Below are 21557 nucleotides of genomic sequence, written 5' to 3' on the forward strand. Positions count from 1 at the left end.
AAAAGCAAGTGTGTGGACACCCCTTCAAATTAGCGGGTTGGGTTATTTCAGCCACACCCGTTGCTGACAGGTGTATACAATCGAGCACACCGCCATGCCGCCCCCGTAGGGAAATCGAATGGCCCGTACTGAAGAGCTCAGTGACGTTCAACGTGGCACCATCACAGGATACCCTCGTTTCAAGTCATTTTGTCAAATTTCGGCCTTGCTAGAGCTGTCCCAGTCAACTGTAAGTGCTGTTATTGCGAAGTGGAAATGTAGAGGAGCAACAACAGCTCAGCCCTCGAAGAGATAGGCCACACAAGCTCACAGAACGGGAGTGCTGAAGTGCATAGCAACGTGAGAATCGTCTGTCCTCGGTTACAACACTCACTACCTAGTTCCAAACGGCCTCTGGAAGCAACGCCAGCACAATAACTGTTAGTCGTGGGCTTCATCAAATAGGTTCCCATGGCTGAGCAGAAGCACACAAGCCTAAGATCACCATGAGCAATGCCAAGAGTTGGCTGGAGTGGTGTAAAGCTCCCCAAACCGCTCGGACTCTGGAGCAGTGGAAACGGGTTCTCTGGAGTGATGAATAACGCTTCATCTGGCAGTCTGACGGACAAATCTGGGTTTGGCGGATGCCAGTAGAACACTACCTGCCCCAATGCATAGTGCCAATTGTAATGAATACATTTACATTTTTTACATTTAAGTCATTTAGCAGACGCTCTTATCCAGAGCGACTTACAAATTGGTGCATTCACCTTATGACATCCAGTGGAACAGTCACTTTACAATAGTGCATCTAAATCTTAATGGTCGGGGGCTGTTTTCCATGGTCTGGGCAAGGCCCCTTAGTTTCAATGAAGGGAAATCTTAACGCTACAGCATACAATGACATTATAGATGATACTCAAATCAAATCAAATTTATTTATATAGCCCTTCGTACATCAGCTGATATCTCAAAGTGCTGTACAGAAACCCAGCCTAAAACCCCAAACAGCAAACAATGCAGGTGTAAAAGCACGTTGGCTAGGAAAAACTCCCTAGAAAGGCCAAAACCTAGGAAGAAACCTAGAGAGGAACCGGGCTATGTGGGGTGGCCAGTCCTCTTCTGGGTGTGCCGGGTAGAGATTATAACAGAACATGACCAAGATGTTCAAATGTTCATAAATGACCAGCATGGTCAAATAACAATAAGGCAGAACAGTTGAAACTGGAGCAGCAGCACAGTCAGGTGGACTGGGGACAGCAAGGAGTCATCATGTCAGGTAGTCCTGGGGCACGGTCCTAGGGCTCAGGTCCTCCGAGAGAGAGAGAGAAAGAAAGAGAGAATTAGAGAGAGCATATGTGGGGTGGCCAGTCCTCTTCTGCCTGTGCCGGGTGGAGATTATAACAGAACGTGGCCAAGATGTTCAAATGTTCATAAATGACCAGCATGGTTGAATAATAGTAAGGCAGAACAGTTGAAACTGGAGCAGGAGCATGGCCAGGTGGACTGGGGACAGCAAGGAGTCCTCATGTCAGGTAGTCCTGGGACATGGTCCTAGGGCCCAGGCCAGTTGAAACTGGAGCAGCAGCATGGCCAGGTGGACTGGGGACAGCAAGGAGTCATCATTGCAGGTAGTCCTGGGGCATGGTCCTAGGGCTCAGGTCCTCCGAGAGAGAGAAAGAAAGAGAGAAGGAGAGAATTAGAGAACGCACACTTAGATTCACACAGGACACCTGAATAGGACAGGAGAAGTACTCCAGATAAACAAACTGACCCTAGCCCCCCGACACATAAACTACTGCAGCATAAATACTGGAGGCTGAGACAGGAGGGGTCAGGAGACACTGTGGCTCCATCCGAGGACACCCACGGACAGGGCCAAACAGGAAGGATATAACCCCACCCACTTTGCCAAAGCACAGCCCCCACACCACTAGAGGGAAATCTTCAACCACCAACTTACCATCCTGAGACAAGGCCGAGTATAGCCCACAAAGATCTCCGACACGGTACAACCCAAGGGGGGACCCAGACAGGCCGACCACAACAGTGAATCAACCCACCCAGGTGACGCACCCCCCCCAGGGACGGCACGAGAGAGCCCCAGCAAGCCAGTGACTCAGCCCCCGTAACAGGGTTAGAGGCAAAGAATCCCAGTGAAAAGAGGGGAACCGGCCAGGCAGAGACAGCAAGGGCGGTTCGTTGCTCCAGAGCCTTTCCGTTCACCTTCCCACTCCTGGGCCAGACTACACTCAATCATATGACCCACTGAAGAGATGAGTCTTCAGTAAAGACTTAAAGGTTGAGACCGAGTTTGCGTCTCTGACATGGGTAGGCAGACCGTTCCATAAAAATGGAGCTCTATAGGAGAAAGCCCTGCCTCCAGCTGTTTGCTTAGAAATTCTAGGGACAATTAGGAGGCCTGCGTCTTGTGACCGTAGCGTACGTGTAGGTATGTACGGCAGGACCAAATCAGAGAGGTAGGTAGGAGCAAGCCCATGTAATGCTTTGTAGGTTAGCAGTAAAACCTTGAAATCAGCCCTTGCTTTGACAGGAAGCCAGTGTAGAGAGGCTATCACTGGAGTAATATGATCAAATTTTTTGGTTCTAGTCAGGATTCTAGCAGCCGTATTTAGCACTAACTGAAGTTTATTTAGTGCTTTATCCGGGTAGCCGGAAAATAGAGCATTGCAGTAGTCTAACCTAGAAGTGACAAAAGCATGGATTCATTTTTCTGCATCATTTTTGGACAGAAAGTTTCTGATTTTTGCAATGTTACGTAGATGGAAAAAAGCTGTCCTCGAAATGGTCTTGATATGTTCTTCAAAAGAGAGATCAGGGTCCAGAGTAACGCCGAGGTCCTTCACAGTTTTATTTGAGACGACTGTACAACCATTAAGATTAATTGTCAGATTCAACAGAAGATCTCTTTGTTTCTTGGGACCTAGAACAAGCATCTCTGTTTTGTCCGAGTTTAATAGTAGAAAGTTTGCAGCCATCCACTTCCTTATGTCTGAAACACATGCTTCTAGCGAGGGCAATTTTGGGGCTTCACCATGTTTCATTGAAATGTACAGCTGTGTGTCATCCGCATAGCAGTGAAAGTTTACATTATGTTTTCGAATAACATCCCCAAGAGGTAAAATATATAGTGAAAACAATAGTGGTCCTAAAACAGAACCTTGAGGAACACCGAAATGTACAGTTGATTTGTCAGAGGACAAACCATTCACAGAGACAAACTGATATCTTTCCGACAGATAAGACCTAAACCAGGCCAGAACATGTCCGTGTAGACCAATTTGGGTTTCCAATCTCTCCAAAAGAATGTGGTGATCGATGGTATCAAAAGCAGCACTAAGGTCTAGGAGCACGAGGACAGATGCAGAGCCTCGGTCCGATGCCATCAAAATGTCATTTACCACCTTCACAAGTGCCGTCTCAGTGCTATGATGGGGTCTAAAACCAGACTGAAGCATTTCGTATACATTGTTTGTCTTCAGGAAGGCAGTGAGTTGCTGCGCAACAGCCTTCTCTAAAATCTTTGAGAGGAATGGAAGATTCGATATAGGCCGATAGTTTTTATATTTTCTGGGTCAAGGTTTGGCTTTTTCAAGAGAGGCTTTATTACTGCCACTTTTAGTGAGTTTGGTACACATCCAGTGGATAGAGAGCCGTTTATTATGTTCAACATAGGAGGGCCAAGCACAGGAAGCAGCTCTTTCAGTAGTTTAGTTGGAATAGGGTCCAGTATACAGCTTGAAGGTTTAGAGGCCATGATTATTTTCATCATTGTGTCAAGAGATATAGTACTAAAACACTTGAGCGTCTCTCTTGATCCTAGGTCCTGGCAGAGTTGTGCAGACTCAGGACAACTGAGGTTTGGAGGAATACGCAGGTTTAAAGAGGAGTCCGTAATTTGCTTTCTAATAATCATAATCTTTTCCTCAAAGAAGTTCATGAATTTATCACTGCTAAAGTGCAAGTCATCCTCTCTTGGGGAATGCTGCTTTTTAGTTAGCTTTGCCACAGTATCAAAAAGGAATTTCGGATTGTTCTTATTTTCCTCAATTAAGTTAGAAAAATAGGACGATCGAGCAGCAGTAAGGGCTCTTCGGTACTGCACGGTACCGTCCTTCCAAGCTAGTCGGAAGACTTCCAGTTTGGTGTGGCGCCATTTCCGTTCCAATTTTCTGGAAGCTTGCTTCAGAGCTCGGGTATTTTCTGTGTACCAGGGAGCTAGTTTCTTTTGAGACATTTTTTTTTAGTTTTTAGGGGTGCAACTGCATCTAGGGTATTGCGCAAGGTTAAATTGAGATCCTCAGTTAGGTGGTTAACGGATTTTTGTCCTCTGGCGTCCTTGGGTAGGCAGAGGGAGTCTGGAAGGGCATCAAGGAATCTTTGTGTTGTCTGTGAATGTATAGCACGACTTTTGATGTTCCTTGGTTGGGGCCTGAGCAGATTATTTGTTGCAATTGTAAACGTAATAAAATGGTGGTCCGATAGTCCAGGATTATGAGGAAAAACATTAAGATCCACAACATTTATTCCATGGGACAAAACTAGGTCCAGCGTATGACTGTGAGAGTGAGTGGGTCCAGAGACATGTTGGACAAAACCCACTGAGTCGATGATGGCTCCAAAAGCCTTTTGGAGTGGGTCTGTGGACTTTTCCATGTGAATATTAAAGTCACCAAAGATTAGAATATTATCTGCAATGACTACAAGGTCTGATAGGAATTCAGGGAACTCAGTGAGAAACGCTGTATTTGGCCCAGGAGGCCTGTAAACAGTAGCTATAAAAAGTGATTGAGTAGGCTGCATAGATTTCATGACTAGAAGCTCAAAAGACGAAAACGTCATTTTTTTTTTTTGTAAATTCAAATTTGCTATCGTAAATGTTAGCAACACCTCCGCCTTTGCGGGATGCACGGGGGATATGGTCACTAGTGTAGCCAGGAGGTGAGGCCTCATTTAACACAGTAAATTCATCAGGCTTAAGCCATGTTTCAGTCAGGCCAATCACATCAAGATTATGATCAGTGATTAGTTCATTGACTATAATTGCCTTTGAAGTAAGGGATCTAACATTAAGTAGCCCTATTTTGAGATGTGAGATATCATGATCTCTTTCAGTAATGACAGGAATGGAGGTGGTCATTATCCTAGTGAGATTGTTAAGGCGAACACCGCCATGTTTAGTTTTGCCCAACCTAGGTCGAGGCACAGACACGGTCTCAATGGTGATAGCTGAGCTGACTACACTAACTATGCTAGTGGCAGACTCCACTATGCTGGCAGGCTGGCTAATAGCCTGCTGCCTGGCCTGCACCCTATTTCATTGTGGAGCTAGAGGAGTTAGAGCCCTGTCTATGTTGGCAGATAAGATGAGAGCACCCCTCCAGCTAGGATGGAGTCCGTCACTCCTCAGCAGGTCAGGCTTGGTCCTGTTTGTGGGTGAGTCCCAGAAAGAGGGCCAATTATCTACAAATTCTATCTTTTGGGAGGGGCAGAAAACAGTTTTCAACCAGCGATTGAGTTGTGAGACTCTGCTGTAGAGCTCATCACTCCCCTAACTGGGAGGGGGCCAGAGACAATTACTCGATGCCGACACATCTTTCTAGCTGATATGCACGCAGAAGCTATGTTGCGCTTGGTGATCTCTGACTGTTTCATCCTAACATCGTTGGTGCCGACGTGGATAACAATATCTCTATACTCTCTACACTCGCCAGTTTTAGCTTTAGCCAGCACCATCTTCAGATTAGCCTTAACGTCGGTAGCCCTGCCCCGGGTAAACAGTGTATGATCGCTGGATGATTCGCTTTAAGTCTAATACTGCGGGTAATGGAGTCGCCAATGACTAGAGTTTTCAATTTGTCAGAGCTAATGGTGGGAATCTTCGGCGTCTCAGACCCCGTAACGGGAGGAGTAGAGACCAGAGAAGACTCTGCCTCTGACACCGACCCGCTGCTTAATGGGGAAAACCGGTTGAAAGTTTCTGTCTGCTGAATGAGCGACACCGGTTGAGCGTTCCTACAGCATTTCCTTCCAGAAACCGTGAGAAAGTTGTCCGGCTGCGGGGACTGTGCCAGGGGATTTATACTACTATCTATACTTACTGGTGGCACAGACGCTGTTTCATCCTTTCCTACACTGAAATTACCCTTGCCTAACGATTGCGTCTGAAGCTGGGCTTGCAGTACAGCTATCCTCGCCGTAAGGCGAGCACAGCGGCTGCAATTAGAAGGCATCATGTTAATGTTACTACTCAGCTTCGGCTGTTGGAGGTCCTGACGAATCGTGTCCAGATAAAGCGTCCGGAGTGAAAAAGTCGAGGAAAGAAAAGTCGAGGAAAAAATAAATATATGAACGGTAATTAAAAAGTGAAACCCGTAAAGTTGTCAGGTAACAAAATAGGTTGGCAACAAAACGCACAGCAATTCGAAAACAAGCCTGCAACTTTGCTTCCAACTTTGTGGCAACAGTTTGGGAATTGCCCTTTCCTGTTTCACCATGAGAATGCCCTCGTGCACAAAACAAGGTCCATACAGAAATGATTTGTAGAAGATTGGTGTGGAAGAAATTGACTGGCCTGAATAGAGCCATGACCTCAACCCCATCCAATACCTTTGGGATGAATTGGAACACAGACTGCAAGCCAGGCCTAATCGCCCAGCATCAGTGCCCGACTTTACTAACGCTCTTGTGGCTGAATGGGTGCAAGTCCCCGCCGCAATATTCCAACAAGTAGTGGAAAGCCTTCCCAGAAGAGTGGAGGCTGTTATAGCAGCAAAGGGCGGGGGACCAATTCCATATTAATGCCCATGATTTTGGCCATCTAGTGTATTTCATGCAGTATACTGTGTGATCAATTTAAAAATCAGGTGAGTGATGTTCACCTGTTTGGGCTGTGTTCCCTTGGAGACGATCTCCAATAGGTCTGTAGCAGAGACAAAGTAGAACCGAGGGAACGTCAGTCTTTTGGTTTCCAGATACTCAGCCAGGGCCTTCTCACACACTGACAGCCTGGGGAGAGAGACAGTAGAGTTAGTACAGACACACACACACATGCAAATCCAACTGCATTCACGCACGCACACACACACACACACACACACACACACACACACACACACACACACACACACACACACACACACACACACACACACACACACACACACACACACACACACACACACACACACACACACACACACACACACACACACACACACACACCTTTGCTGCAGAGCTTCTAGTTTCTCCAGGAAGCCAGGTTGGTTGGTGACCTCCACCACGTTACGGGTCTGGACAACCTCTGTCATCATGTTCTGTTTCATCACATCACATACAGAATCAAGTCATTACAAGCCTTATTCACTGTCACCATTGTACAACAGAATGGTGGATTTGTGTTTGAGGAACGTTTGTTCTGGTAGTGTGTGGGTGCAGAAGTGTGCGTGTGTTACCTGGAAGTCAGAGTGTATGCCTGATGGAACATCTCTGTGTTGTGCGCTCGTTGAGACCGTCTGTTGTTGCTGTGTGTGTGTGTGTGTGTGTGTGTGTGTGTGTGTGTGTGTGTGTGTGTGTGTGTGTGTGTGTGTGTGTGTGTGTGTGTGTGTGTGTGTGTGTGTGTGTGTGTGTGTGTGTGTGTGTGTGTGTGTGTGTGTGTGTGTGTGTGTGTGTGTGTGTGTGTGTGATCTATTCTACCTGATAGTTGTCCATCTGTGTACTAAGCTAACATATGGAATTGTTTTAAGATGGTCACACCATGGATCATTTAGATATTTGATGTTTGAATTTTAGGACTCCTTTAGGCATACAACAAATATTTAAAATGCATTTGATCAAATATACAATTTGGCATTTATTACACTATAGCCTATAGTGAATAAAACATTCACAAAAAAAGTCAAAAAATAAATCAGAAAGAATAAGAGTTTGAAATGTTAGAAGATATAAGAAAGCTCAGGATTTTTTGGGGGGAGGGGGACAAATCGACTTCCATACTTCCATTTGCTTGTATAAGTTACCTTCAGGCGAGTCCTGTGACACCTCTGGGGGTCGTATATAGCAAAATGGCGAACACCACAGTGTTCGTGCGAGTCTCGTCTTTCCATAGAGTGGTCATAATAGGCCAAACCGCTCGGACGCTACAGACGTTTTTCGGGACGCTAGAAGAACAATGTTTGGGATGTCTCACGGTGTGACAAACACCGCTGTACCTCGGCCACCTTCCACCGCTGATGCGGAAGGCCGACGTACAGCGGACGTGGTGGATTGAGACGCAGCCCATACAACAACAAAGAAACGATGGGATTTTTGATGGGAATTTCTGTATCACGTCACTTAGATTGACGCACGTGTGTGTCAACAGACTCACAAGGATTAGTGTGTGCGTTTTATGCAGTATGTCTACCTGGAAGTCGGAGTGTATGCCCTGGAAGCGCTCTGCATCGCGGGCTAGTTGAGAGCGTATGTCGTGGCTATTGGTGAAGATGCTGTTGAGGTGGGCCCAGGTCCTCTGGACCGACATCCAGGCGGAGATGACCAGGTCTGCCACCATTAGCCTCCTCTGCCAGCCACTCACCTCCGCCTGGAAGTACTCCACATACTTACTCATCAGGATGTTTTGCAGCTGCACCTAGGAGGGGTCAGGTAAGAAAATATGAATTAGGCCAATTAAATAGTATTGTAGTTAGACAGTAATGGGTTTCAAAGGAGTTTGAGGCCTTTCACATCTATGGAATTTTCTCCTGTTGTTTTTGCTCTTAAGTGTTTTACTTTCTTCCCTTCAGGAGATAACGGGCTACAATAATAGGACATGCACTGCTCTTTTTGTTGTTGCTGAATTCAATGAGTGTTCCCTGGAGTGGAACTGAGTGAGCGGAGAGAGGGACTGAACTAAAAAGGAGACTGATTGTGTGGTAGGTCACCTGGTTGTCTTCCAGGGTCTCAATCAGGTTTTCGTCCGACTTGAGCAGTGGAGTCTCTATACTGGGGTGCTTCTCATAAGACAACGCCATCACACTCCACGTCTGAGTAATCTCAGCTAGCACCTTCTCTATGGCCATCTCTTTGACTGCCTTGTCCACTATGTTTTTGACCTCGTCCTCCACTCTGTGGAGCTGCAGCTCCAGTAGGTCTCCCAGAGTGGTCCCCTCCCACATCACAAACCGCACCTGGGGTCAGAGGTGAGAGGTCAAAGGTCAGTGAGAGAGAGAGAGAGAGAGAGAGAGAGAGAGGTGGGTAAAAGCTGATAGCAGTTCAGAAAAAGAGAGAGAGTTCCTGACCAGTGGCCATTAACCTCTCCCCGACTCTAGATGGTAAGAGATGGACAACATGAGAGAGATAACAAATCGGAGGGAAGTATATGACGAGAAAGAGAGTGTTGTACCCCTGTGGTGTTCATGAGTTGTTGCCAGTGTCTCTCTCTGACGGCAGGGTTCTGCAGCTCATTGACTGCTCTAAGAGACGTCAGCAGGTTCTTCACCGTCGACTCCAGACCCAGATACACATCCCACACATGCACCTCCTTATCCAGGGTCTTCATCTCCTACACACACATTTACATGATATACAATGTACACAGGCATTATAGTCACACACACAACAAATATAATATACTCAGATAAAGGCGTGATATTTCCCTTAAATCTGTCAGATGGAAGTGTGTGTGTGCATGTTTTTTTATTTTTACCTTTATTTTACTAGGCAAGTCAGTTAAGAACAAATTCTTATTATCAATGACGGCCTAGGAACAGTGGGATACTGCCTGTTCAGGGGCAGAACGACAGATTTTGCACCTTGTCAGCTCGGGGATTTGAACTTGCAACCTTTCGGTTACTAGTCCAATGCTCTAACCACTAGGCTACCCTGCCGACGGATGTAGCACCTTAGCAAATCTCCTCAGCTCCATGTCCATCTGCTCCACGTTAATCTCTTTCCACGGGGTCTTAGTCCAGTCCTCTATACTGGTCTGGGTTACACATCACATACAATACAGTGACAATCGGAGAAAGACAGAAACAACTCATTCACCTCAGCTACATTCAGAGTGAGGTTTTTACCTTGACGAAGATGACCATGTCCCAGACGGCTTTGACCAGGATGATGTCAGAGCGACACTGGCGGAGCTGCTTGTAGTCAGGGAAACTGACCTCGAACAGATCAGCTGTGTCCTGGAGCTTACACATCTCTGCCTCCAACACTGCTACAACGCGGTTAGACTACACACACAAGCCAAGATACACAGTTGTTAAAAAACTCTTGTGCATACCTAGCTATATCAAACAGCCCTCGCATATTAGTAGACTAAGTAAAGAAATGGCTGCCTTTTCCCCACTCAATGAACTACATCTCCCATAATCCCCTCAACCCCTGCCTCCTTCAGCCTCCTACTACGTGAATGTGAGATGTTAACCTTGTCAATCAGCTTATAAGGCTCCTCCACGTCTATTCTGAAGATGACCTCCGAGCGAAACTGCTCCCTGAACTCATGCTGCTTGATCTGTAAGACGATATACGTACATAGAATTCTTCAAACATACAGTATAGCTAGACTAGGCTACAATGTGCAGTACATTTAGCTAGATGCATAGAAGTGGGGGTCAGGTCGGGTGAGAGTCGGGTAGGTTTATATCACATCTATAATTCAGAAAAGCAGACGGATCAGTTTGCACAGCATATGCTAAGCTCTCTGCAAGGGTCCTCCGTGATGGTATCATGTGTGTCTGATACACTACACCCATCACACACACAACCTCACACTGGACACCCACACACACGCGCCCGCCTCACCTCAAAGCGGACACACTTCCTACGTATGACGGAGACCTCGTTGGACTGCAGTGGGGCCACCTCGTGTTTCACTGTAAATGCGACCTTTTTCAGACTCTTCCACTTCTCAGGCAGCTCCTACACAGGTTATAAGGCATGATAAGGTATCATAGGCATCATAGGATGATCATTGGGTGGGATGTGTGTACCTCCATTTGCGTGTGTGTGTGTGTGTGTGCGTGTGTGTGTGTGTGTAGTCTACCTCCAGCTGTGTATAGACACTTCCAGGTAGCTGCTGTCCATAGGTCTTGAGTAGATCAGTGGTGGACTTGAGTGGTTTGAAGTGTTGATCAGCACTGATCTGTCTGTCCCGTATGGCCATCAGATGACCCATAATGTCCACCAGACCAGCGTAGTCCCCGTCTGAGACCTTATTAGACAGACCACAAGATGTGTTCTGGACAAACAACGTCAGGTCGCTCACACTGGGGGAGAGAGAGATGGAGAGAGAACGTTGAAAAGGGGATATGCAGTGTATTAGAAGAGGGAGACACAGTAAATAGATAGATGTTTGTGTGTCTGTTTAGATTTATGTGTGTGTGTTTAATTGAGTGCACATCACATCTCTGTGTGTGTGTGTGTGTGTGTGTGTGTGTGTGTGTGTGTGTGTGTGTGTGTGTGTGTGTGTGTGTGTGTGTGTGTGTGTGTGTGTGTGTGTGTGTGTGTGTGTGTGTGTGTGTGTGTGTGTGTGTGTGTGTGTATATGCATTGATGAGTGTGTGTGTATATGCATTGATCTGTGTGTGTGTGTGTGTGTGTGTGTGTGTGTGTGATGAGTGTGTGTGTATATGCATTGATCTGTGTGTGTGTGTGTGTGTGTGTGTGTGTGTGTGTGTGTGTGTGTGTGTGTGTGTGTGTGTGTGTGTGTGTGTGTGTGTGTGTGTGTGTGTGTGTGTGTGTGTGTGTGTGTGTGTGTGTGTGTGTGTGTGTGTATATGCATTGATCTGTGTGTGTGTGTGTGTCACCTCTGATTGACATGGTTGAGTAGGTGCTCTTTGAACATCCAGCTCCACCTCTTGATGATGTTCATCAGGGCCAGTTTGAAGGGCTTGATGTCCAGCTGCAGCCAGCCACAGAACACTCTCCTGTCTTCCAGCTTACTGACCCGCACGTATAGAGACTCAAACAGGCTGATCTAGAACAGAAAGTACCAAACAGACTCAAACAGTGATTCCTCAAAAAACCCAGACAAAAAAAATACTGCTTTGGGGGAAATGTTATTTTCATGAAATATTATCCATAGAATTGGCACAAGGATTGTTGACATATGTATCTAAAAGCATAATTGAGAAATAATTCATCGAAGTGGGCATATTTCGGACATTTTGGCCTTACCCAGGCCTCCTTTAATTAAGACTCCATGATGTTTCATCTGTAGATTCTACAAAGCAAAAACTGGTATCATATGAGGCTTTGACGCCTTGATTTAAATTTTCTTTTTAAAACATGAATTTATGAATACAAAATATCTACATATTTTTTTTTAAATTCAATATATTATTTAACATATACTCTACGGGTAAATCAAAGTCCCAGAGTGGGATCTCTGCTAGTTTTAAAGTTATGGCCCATTTTATACAGAAATTGGCATAGTAGATCATGCAACCAATCACTGCCCTCTTTTTACTTGGATCATTCCACATCCTGCAAATCACATTTATGACTAGAGGGAGCACAGATACAACTGGAAGTTACTTTTCGTAACAGGTTAGGAGAGTATTTTAGCAAACCCTAATCCTTTTCTTAACCGTAACCTGTCTCCTAACATACCGCGTTAATTATCCTAACCTGCTGCATAAATTCTACTAACCTGCTACGGAAAAAAAAGTCCCTTCTGGTCGTAGCTGTAATCCCGCTAGTCAGAACCACAAATCACCAGCAGAGGGCAACTATTTTGAATCCATTTTCACATTCACTGTTGGTAATGCTTACAAATTGTATCATGATTCTAAAAGTAGCAGATACCGCACCCTGGCACTTTTGTATGCTCATTATAATATGTATAACATGCATGTATGTATAACATGTATGTATAACATTAGCCAAATCAAAAATGACATATTTAAAATATTCATGTTAATATTTCTCAATATTCATAAATTCATGTTGAAATAGTCATGACATCAATGTTTGATATGTAGCTCCTACAGATGAAACACCAATGAGTCTTATTAATGGAGGGCTGGGTAAGTGTCAAAATGTCAATTATTTCTCAATTCTGCTTTTAGATACAAATGTCAAATATACATATGTCAACAATCCTTTCTCCAAAGGACTCTTCTATGGATTACATTTCATGAAAATCCCCCAAATCACGGTCATTTCACAGGCTGATCTAAAACACAGAATCAAACAAAGGTTCAAACACGCTGATCTACAGTGCATTCGGAAAGTATTCAGACCCCCTTGACTTTTTCCACATTTTGTTACGTAACGTATAAAATTGATTAAATTGTTTCCCCCCTCATCAATCTGCACACAATAATGGCAAAGCAAAAACAGTTATTTAGACATTTTTGCAAATGTATCAAATGTAATAAAAACGGAAATATTACATTTACATAAGTATTCAGACCGTTTACTCAGTACTTTGTTGAAGCACCTTTGGCAGCTATTACAGCCTTGAGTCTTCTTGGGTATGACGCTACAAGCTTGGCACACCTTTATTTGGGGAGTTTCTCGCATTCATCTCTGCAGATCCTCTCAAGCTCTGTCAGGTTTGATGGGGAGCATCGCTGCACAGCTATTTTCAGGTCTCTCCAGAGATGTTTGATTGGGTTCAAGTCCGGGCTCTGGCTGGGCCACTCAAGGACATTCAGAGACTTGTACCTTGGCTGTGTGCTTAGGGTTGTTGTCCTGTTGGAAGGGGAACATTCGCCCCAGTCTGAGGTCCTATGCGCTCTGGGGCAAGTTTTCATCAAGGATCTCTCTGTACTTTGCTCAGTTCATCTTTCCCTTGATCCTGACTAGTCTCCCAGTCCCTGAAAAACAACCCCACAGCATGATACTGCCACCACCATGCTTCACCGTAGGGATGGTGCCAGGTTTCCTCCAGGCGTGATGCTTGGCATTCAGGCCAAAGAGTTCAATCTTGGTCTCATTAGACCAGAGAATCTTGTTTCTCATGGTCTGAGAGTCCTTTAGGTGCTTTTTGGCTAACTCCAATCAACTTGTAGATGTAAACAGGGTGCACCTGAGGTCAATTTCAAGTCTCATAGCAAAGGGTCTGAATAGTTGTGAAAATATGTTAAAAAATATATATATTATACATTTGCAAAAATGTCTAAAACTCTGTTTTAGCTTTTTCATTATGGGATATTGTGTGTAGATTGTTGAGATCATAAAAAAAAAACAATTTTAGAATAAGGCTGTAAAGTAACAAAATGTGGAAAAAGTCAAGGGGTCTGAATTCTTTCTTAATGCACTGTAGAACAGAACCAAACATAGACTCAAACAGGCTGATCTAAAACACAGAGCACTCTACTGTCCTCCAGCTTATTGACTCACACGTACAGAGACACAAACATACTTATCTAGAACACAGAGCACTCTACTGTCCTCCAGCTTACTAACCTGCACGTACAGAGACTCAAAGAGACTGATCTAGAACATAGAACCACACCCACTGATTGATCTAGAACACAGTGCACTCTCCTGTCCTCCAGCTTACTGACCCGCACATACAGAGACGCAAACAGACTGATCTAGAACAGAATCAATTACATGTATGGATCTAGAAGAAAGTAGAGTATGGGGATAGTGGCATAAGTTGATCCATCCTTGTTTCTAGGAAACCATACACAAAATCATATTACCAAATATTTAGTAAGAGGTAATCATTTCATGGAGTCTGTAAGGGAAGTGGTAAGTAAGTTAGGTTAAAAGTTAGGTTAGGTTAAAATAAAAAATATATATATTTTTTTTATTGTGTTAGAGGTTTCTTGATGCTAGTATCTAAACCAAAGTAGATCATTGTAAGATTGTTCTATTGGTATATACCTCAGTTGGGGTCTCTATAAACGTCAATATGAGGTCCTAAACCTAGCATGAAAGTGCATCCTTGTAGCTATGGGCTAATATAGCCAACGTGTTTGACTTGGGTGAGCTGAACCAATGGCCACGGGCTAAATTCAGCCAAAGGTTGAGCCAATGGTTGAGTAAATGCCAAGTTGAACAAATTGAAGGGTTTTCTTCCCAAGTGTAATGAAAGGCATTATTGCTGGTATGTGAGGTAACAACAGGGCCTGGCCTATGTTAAAAGTGTTTTTAAAAAGTACAGTGTTTGAATAGATGTTAAGTCTGTGTTAAAATAGGCTTTTAAAACGATTAAAAGACCAAAAATTGTGTTTGGGAAATAAAGATAGACAAGCTAGGTTTCCATCCAATTGGCGACAGATTTTCATGGGAATATTAAAAAATCTGCATAAAAACTATATGCATTTTCCCACCAGAGATGTTTCCATCAAATTGACTTGTGGATGTGTGTGATGACGTAATAAACATAACAATCCCTTTTACGGTTAAATTCCCACGTGCACTCTAGCCAACAGTTTGCAGTTACAGGGCGGGTATAGCCTAAATTATGAGAATATTATGGACAAAAGAGCAAGATTATTTTTACTTGTCAAATGGCAGCCAAGCATCAATCATCACGTCATGAGCAAAGATCCCTACATTTATCGGAAAGGAACATCAAGCTCATCACCGTGCACATTCACCAAACTCTGAAGTTCACCATAACTTATTTCATCTGTGGCCTAATGAACTGTATGCTTTCCCGAGTCGTAGTAGAAGAACCACACAACATATCGTCATGTCCAAGTTCACTTCGATAATATTTGCGCATTAAAGTGTTTCCTCTGGCTTTTCTTGCATAATACATTTTACTGGAACAAAAAGATCCCGCATTGTCTAGAATATTTTTGTTTGGTCAAGATTGGGGAAGTTTAGCTGTTTCCATCATGCTGGTCATGACATTTTTGATCTAACATGAACTTTACTCGCATAAAAAGGTTGGATGGAAACCTCGTAACGGTTTTAAAAAGGTAGTGGTAATATTTAATTCAGTATAGAAATGTGTAGGTGTTTCAACTTACCCTGTCCCTCGCCTCAACTTACCCTGTCCCCCGCCTCAACTTACCCTGTCCCCCGCCTCAACTTACCCTGTCCCCCGCCTCAACCTACCCTGTCCCCCGCCTCAACCTACCCTGTCCCCCCTACCCTGCCCCCGCAACCTACCCTGTCCTCCGCCTCAACCTACCCTGTCCCCCGCCTCAACCTACCCTGTCCCCCGCCTCAACCTACCCTGTCCCCGCCTCAACTTACCCTGTCCCTCGCCTCAACTTACCCTGTCCCTCGCCTCAACTTACCCTGTCCCTCGCCTCAACTTACCCTGTCCCTCGCCTCAACTTACCCTGTCCCTCGCCTCAACTTACCCTGTCCCTCGCCTCAACCAACCCTGTCCCCCGCCTCAACCAACCCTGTCCCCCACCTCAACTTACCCTGTCCCCCGCCTCAACTTACCCTGTCCCTCGCCTCAACTTACCCTGTCCCCCGCCTCAACTTACCCTGTCCCTCGCCTCAACTTACCCTATAACCTATGTAAGTTGTGCCAAAATACCACTTATTTTTGGACAAGCTATGTTTTCAAAACTGTCAGGTTTACATGAATTCTGATTATTTCCAAGGATACACAACATCCTGAAATATATGTTGATGTCTTTGATAAAAATAATACTACATTTCCCTTGATGGAGTGATGCTGAATGTAAAAGAATGGCTTATCCCACTCTCCCCTACTGCTAATTAAGAGGAACCCTTAAAAGCAGTGTAGCTCTCTGGGGCTGCCTCTTACCTGTTCTTTAAAGTTGTCCAGTGTGGGTGGGTTCTTGGCCAGTTCATAGTCTGCGTAGAGCATGAATTTTACTCGCATAAAAAGGTTGGATGGAAACCTCGTAACGGTTTTAAAAAGGTAGTGGTAATATTTAATTCAGTATATAAATGTGTAGGTGTTTCAACTTACCCTGTCCCTCGCCTCAACTTACCCTGTCCCTCGCCTCAACTTACCCTGTCCCCCGCCTCAACTTACCCTGTCCCCCGCCTCAACTTACCCTGTCCCCCGCCTCAACTTACCCTGTCCCTCGCCTCAACCTACCCTGTCCCCCGCCTCAACCTACCCTGTCCCCCGCCTCAACCTACCTTGTCACCCGCCTCAACCTACCCTGTCCCCCGCCTCAACCTACCCTGTCCCCCGCCTCAACCCCCCTGTCCCCCGCCTCAACCTACCCTGTCCCCCGCCTCAACCTACCCTGTCCCCCGCCTCAACCTACCCTGTCCCCCGCCTCAACCTACCCGGTCCCCCGCCTCAACCTACCCTGTCCCCCGCCTCAACTTACCCTGTCCCCCGCCTCAACCTACCCTGTCCCCCGCCTCAACCTACCCTGTCCCCCGCCTCAACTTACCCTGTCCCTCGCCTCAACTTACCCTGTCCCTCGCCTCAACTTACCCTGTCCCTCGCCTCAACTTACCCTGTCCCTCGCCTCAACCAACCCTGCCCCCGCCTCAACCAACCCTGTCCCCCGCCTCAACCAACCCTGTCCCCCGCCTCAACCTACCCTGTCCCCCGCCTCAACCTACCCTGTCCCCCGCCTCAACTTACCCTGTCCCTCGCCTCAACTTACCCTGTCCCCCGCCTCAACTTACCCTGTCCCTCGCCTCAACTTACCCTATAACCTATGTAAGTTGTGCCAAAATACCACTTTTTTTTTTTTTTTGGACAAGCTATGTTTTCAAAACTGTCAGGTTTACATGAATTCTGATTATTTCCAAGGATACACAACATCCTGAAATATATGTTGATGTCTTTGATAAAAATAATACTACATTTCCCTTGATGGAGTGATGCTGAATGTAAAAGAATGGCTTATCCCACTCTCCCCTACTGCTAATTAAGAGGAACCCTTAAAAGCAGTGTAGCTCTCTGGGGCTGCCTCTTACCTGTTCTTTAAAGTTGTCCAGTGTGGGTGGGTTCTTGGCCAGTTCATAGTCTGCGTAGAGCTCAGCCTCCTCTGTGCTCAGGACATGACCATACAGCAGGAACTGTCTCATGAACTCTGACCTGCACACATTCCAAATACTTTATTAGGATCCACAATAAGCTTCAATGTGAAGGACACACATTTGATCACAACATTTATTCACACACTCACCTGTCATCTGTCCAAAGGTAGCGGTAGCTGGAAAATGACACCTGGTACTCTCTGACCTTAGAAATGGTCGATCGGGCACGGCCTCTGATGACCTGGCCCAGCTCTGAAAGGTCGGCCATCCTGTCTATGTCAGACTGGAGGGAGAAGTCAAAGGCCAAAAGAGAAAGGTTCAAAGGCTAATCAAATTATTTGGATATTGTGTGTGTGTGTGTGTGTGTGTGTGTGTGTGTGTGTGTGTGTGTGTGTGTGTGTGTGTGTGTGTGTGTGTGTGTGTGTGTGTGTGTGTGTGTGTGTGTGTGTGTGTGTGTGTGTGTGTGTGTGTGTGTGTGTGTGTGTGTGATCTATTCTACCTGATAGTTGTCCATCTGTTTATGCTTGGCCACGCGAGGTATGAACGATGCCATCTTAGTGATATCGCCCACCATCTTGTCGATGATGTCATAGAAGTTTCCCTGGTGACTGATGTCCAGCGAGGGTTCAAAGGTCATCTCGTTGGCGTCGAGGACCAGCTGGACCTCGAAGAGCGGTGCGATGCGAAGGGCGGGGTCAGTGTTCTCGATCAGGTATTGTAGGGAACAGCGTACCGCACTGGAGAACCCTGCTAAAACCATGCGGTCAACATAGTCAGTGTAGGACCTCCACTCGGCACAGTCTGGGGCTGACACTCCTAACAGAGCAAGGTTCTCCTGAGAGAGGGAGAGAGAGAGAGAGAGAGAGAGAGAGAGAGAGAGAGAGAGAGAGAGAGAGAGAGAGAGAGAGAGAGAGAAAGATAGAGGGAGTGAGAGAGACAGAGAGACAGATAGAGGGAGGAGGGGGAGATAGAGGGATGTCATGCGATGTTGTGTTCTTGTGTACTTGTCTGTGTCTCTATACGATTATACATGTGTACAGTGTGTGTGTATCTTCGGTGTGTGTATACCTTTAGCAGTGTGTGTATCTGCTCCCCTGTGTTGGTGATGAGTGTGTACTGTTTGCTGATGCTCTCCTCCATGTCAGTGAGGATGAGGAGGGTAGAACCCCTGGTCTTCCTGGTGATGAAGGCCTGGTGACTGAACTTCCCCATCAGAGCCTGAATGGCCTCAACATTAGCCTTGCTGGACTGGACTCTACTGGACACGTCCTATATGGAAGGGAGGTGAGGAGAGAGGGATGAAGGGAGGAGAGATGGACGAAGGAAGGAAAGGGAGAAATGGATGAAGAAGGGAAGGATAGATGGATGAAGGGAGGAGAGAGAGATGAAGATGAGAGGGATAAATGGATGAAGAGAGGAGTGATAGAGGGATGAAGAGGAGAAATAGAGATTGGAAACCCTCAACGTTATCCTTACTAGACTGGACCCTGCTGGACACATCCTGGACAGTGAGGAGAGGAGAGTGGGAGGAGAGATAGAGAAATGGGTGTGTGTGTGTGTGTGTTACCTGCACCAGGTCTCGTGTGGCCTGGACGTAGTCCAACAGGTCATCCCTACTCCAGGTCAGTTCTTGGAGAGCGGGCTTCAGCTGCCGTCTTGTCCCGCCCATCTCCTCCTTAACCAATCCCAGCTCCACAGCCAGGATGGTGCTGTGCAGCCGATTGTACCACTGGGTTATCAGGGCCAAGGTCTGGGTGTACTGCAATAAACACATACAGTACAACATCACAGTACACTAACACAACACAGTGTGTGTGTGTGTGTGTGTGTGTGTGTGTGTGTGTGTGTGTGTGTGTGTGTGTGTGTGTGTGTGTGTGTGTGTGTGTGTGTGTGTGTGTGTGTGTGTGTGTGTGTGTGTGTGTGTGTGTGTGTGTGTGTGTGTGTGTGTGTGTTTAGGAGACAGACCCACCATATAGAGTGTCTCTCGTTTGGAGTAGAGGTGTAGAGCAGCTTTAGGGATGCTGTGGTTCTTCAACATGCTCAGATACTTCACCTCCCTCAGCACTGAGGTCAGCTAGAAGAGAAGGAGTCAGGTACAGTCGAAACAGACTGTAAAATCAACAGGAATTCAGCTAAAAATGTGTTCAATTTAAGAAATCTGTTCCCAAGTATTCCCACAAATTAAAAAAAGAGAAGTGATCACCTCTCAATGTAATTCAAGGTATGAAATTATTGTTATTTTCAAATAAAATCTATTTTCAGGCTTCGTCACGGTCAATTTGCAGTGTACAATTTATTATAATTACGTTCCGGCCACCCGAACATCTGCTCTGACAAAAATCGGTGGCCTACAGTTGCCTATGGTTGTCTACCCCTGGACTAGAGCATTACTCTGAAAGCAGTAGTACTTGGGCTTGGGAGTTGTGAAATGTGGTTAAGGTTAGGGTTATGATTATAGATGGAGGTTAGTGATCAAGGGATAGAGGTTTACAGCTAGAGGTTACAATTAGGGTTCATGGTTGGGAGTTAGGGTCAGGGGTCAGGGGTTAGGGTCTAGAGGTCCTACCACAGGGTAAGGGTCAGGGGGTTAGGGAACCTTACTGCAGGGCTGAAGTTGACCTGGAACAGCCCTGTCTCTTGATCCAAGGTGAGTAGTGGTTCCTGGAGGTGTGTGTTGCACAGTTCCTCCAACCCCTCCGTCCACACGGAGAACAGCTCCTCATCGTGCTGGTCTAGAACCTCTAGAACCCTCTCACACTTCTGGAGAACCTGCTCCGCCTCAGCAGAACCCAGTGGCCTGGGACACAAAGACAGAGGGGGAGGCGGGATGAGAGAGAGAACGAGTGTGTGTGTATATGTGTGTAGACCAGACCTACATGCGTATGAGATGGTTGAGGTTGCTGCGGTTAGTCAGGATGCGGTCTCGTAGCTCCTGCGACCACTTCAGGTTGCCAGCGACCGGTGGCATGTTCTTACTCAGGACCACACAGCCCGACCGCAACTGGAACACAACCACAATAAACCTCTGTGTGACTGAAGAGACCCACAAACTCTCAAAACCTCTCACTCCCTCTCTCTCCTCTCATTCTCTCCCTCCCTCCCTCCCTCTCTCCTCTCCCCCTCCCTCCACCACTCTCCCTCCCTCCCTGGTCTCTCACCCGCTCTCTCTGCTGGTCCAGTATGATCTGGCAGTGGTCTATCTCAGTGTTGAACATGCCCAGCAGGGTGCTGTAGTTTGGGGAGAACAGCTGGTTGATCCTGGGTCTCTCTAAGAGGGTGCCAAAGATCTGGAGGAGCTGGAGGAGCATAGGCACAGAGAGTAGAAAACTATGCTCTTACAATCACACAAACAAACAAAAACCACTGAGTCAGGGCTATGGTTAGGGTTTGATGGGCTATGTTTAGGGTAAAGGGTCAGGGCTTTGTTTAGGGTAAAGAGTCAGGGCTATGGTTAGGGTTAGGGTTTGAGGGGATATGTTTAGGGTAAAGGGTCAGGGCTATGGTTTGTTGGGCTATGTTTAGGGTAAAGGGTCAGGGCAATGGTTCAGGTTTGATGGGCTATGTTTAAGGTAAAGGGTCAGGGCAATGGTTCAGGTTTGATGGGCTATGTTTAGGGTAAAGGGTCAGGGTTATGGTTAGGGTTAGGGTTTGAGGGGATATGTTTAGGGTAAAGGG

At 46.0% G+C, this 21557-nt stretch overlaps 1 protein-coding gene across 1 annotated transcript in view; it reads right to left on the reverse strand.

Annotated features, from left to right (window-relative positions):
• Positions 1-21557, reverse strand: part of dnah9l (dynein, axonemal, heavy polypeptide 9 like) — an 85546-nt gene that overhangs the window by 60859 nt on the left and 3130 nt on the right. The window contains exons 9-28 of the mRNA XM_046357725.1: positions 21041-21178; positions 20759-20883; positions 20484-20679; positions 19852-19956; positions 19450-19641; positions 18951-19151; positions 18382-18717; positions 18032-18165; positions 17820-17940; positions 11789-11958; positions 11027-11249; positions 10786-10902; positions 10409-10495; positions 10056-10214; positions 9881-9964; positions 9383-9541; positions 8922-9167; positions 8405-8629; positions 7225-7316; positions 6882-7008 (exon numbers count right to left, since the gene is read on the reverse strand). Of these exons, the coding sequence (XP_046213681.1) occupies positions 6882-7008; positions 7225-7316; positions 8405-8629; positions 8922-9167; positions 9383-9541; positions 9881-9964; positions 10056-10214; positions 10409-10495; positions 10786-10902; positions 11027-11249; positions 11789-11958; positions 17820-17940; positions 18032-18165; positions 18382-18717; positions 18951-19151; positions 19450-19641; positions 19852-19956; positions 20484-20679; positions 20759-20883; positions 21041-21178 (3237 nt within the window). The remainder of the gene's footprint in view (positions 1-6881; positions 7009-7224; positions 7317-8404; positions 8630-8921; positions 9168-9382; positions 9542-9880; positions 9965-10055; positions 10215-10408; positions 10496-10785; positions 10903-11026; positions 11250-11788; positions 11959-17819; positions 17941-18031; positions 18166-18381; positions 18718-18950; positions 19152-19449; positions 19642-19851; positions 19957-20483; positions 20680-20758; positions 20884-21040; positions 21179-21557) is intronic.

Source organism: Oncorhynchus gorbuscha, linkage group LG08 (genome assembly GCF_021184085.1).
Source record: "Oncorhynchus gorbuscha isolate QuinsamMale2020 ecotype Even-year linkage group LG08, OgorEven_v1.0, whole genome shotgun sequence".
Classification (NCBI taxonomy): Eukaryota; Metazoa; Chordata; class Actinopteri; order Salmoniformes; family Salmonidae; genus Oncorhynchus; species Oncorhynchus gorbuscha.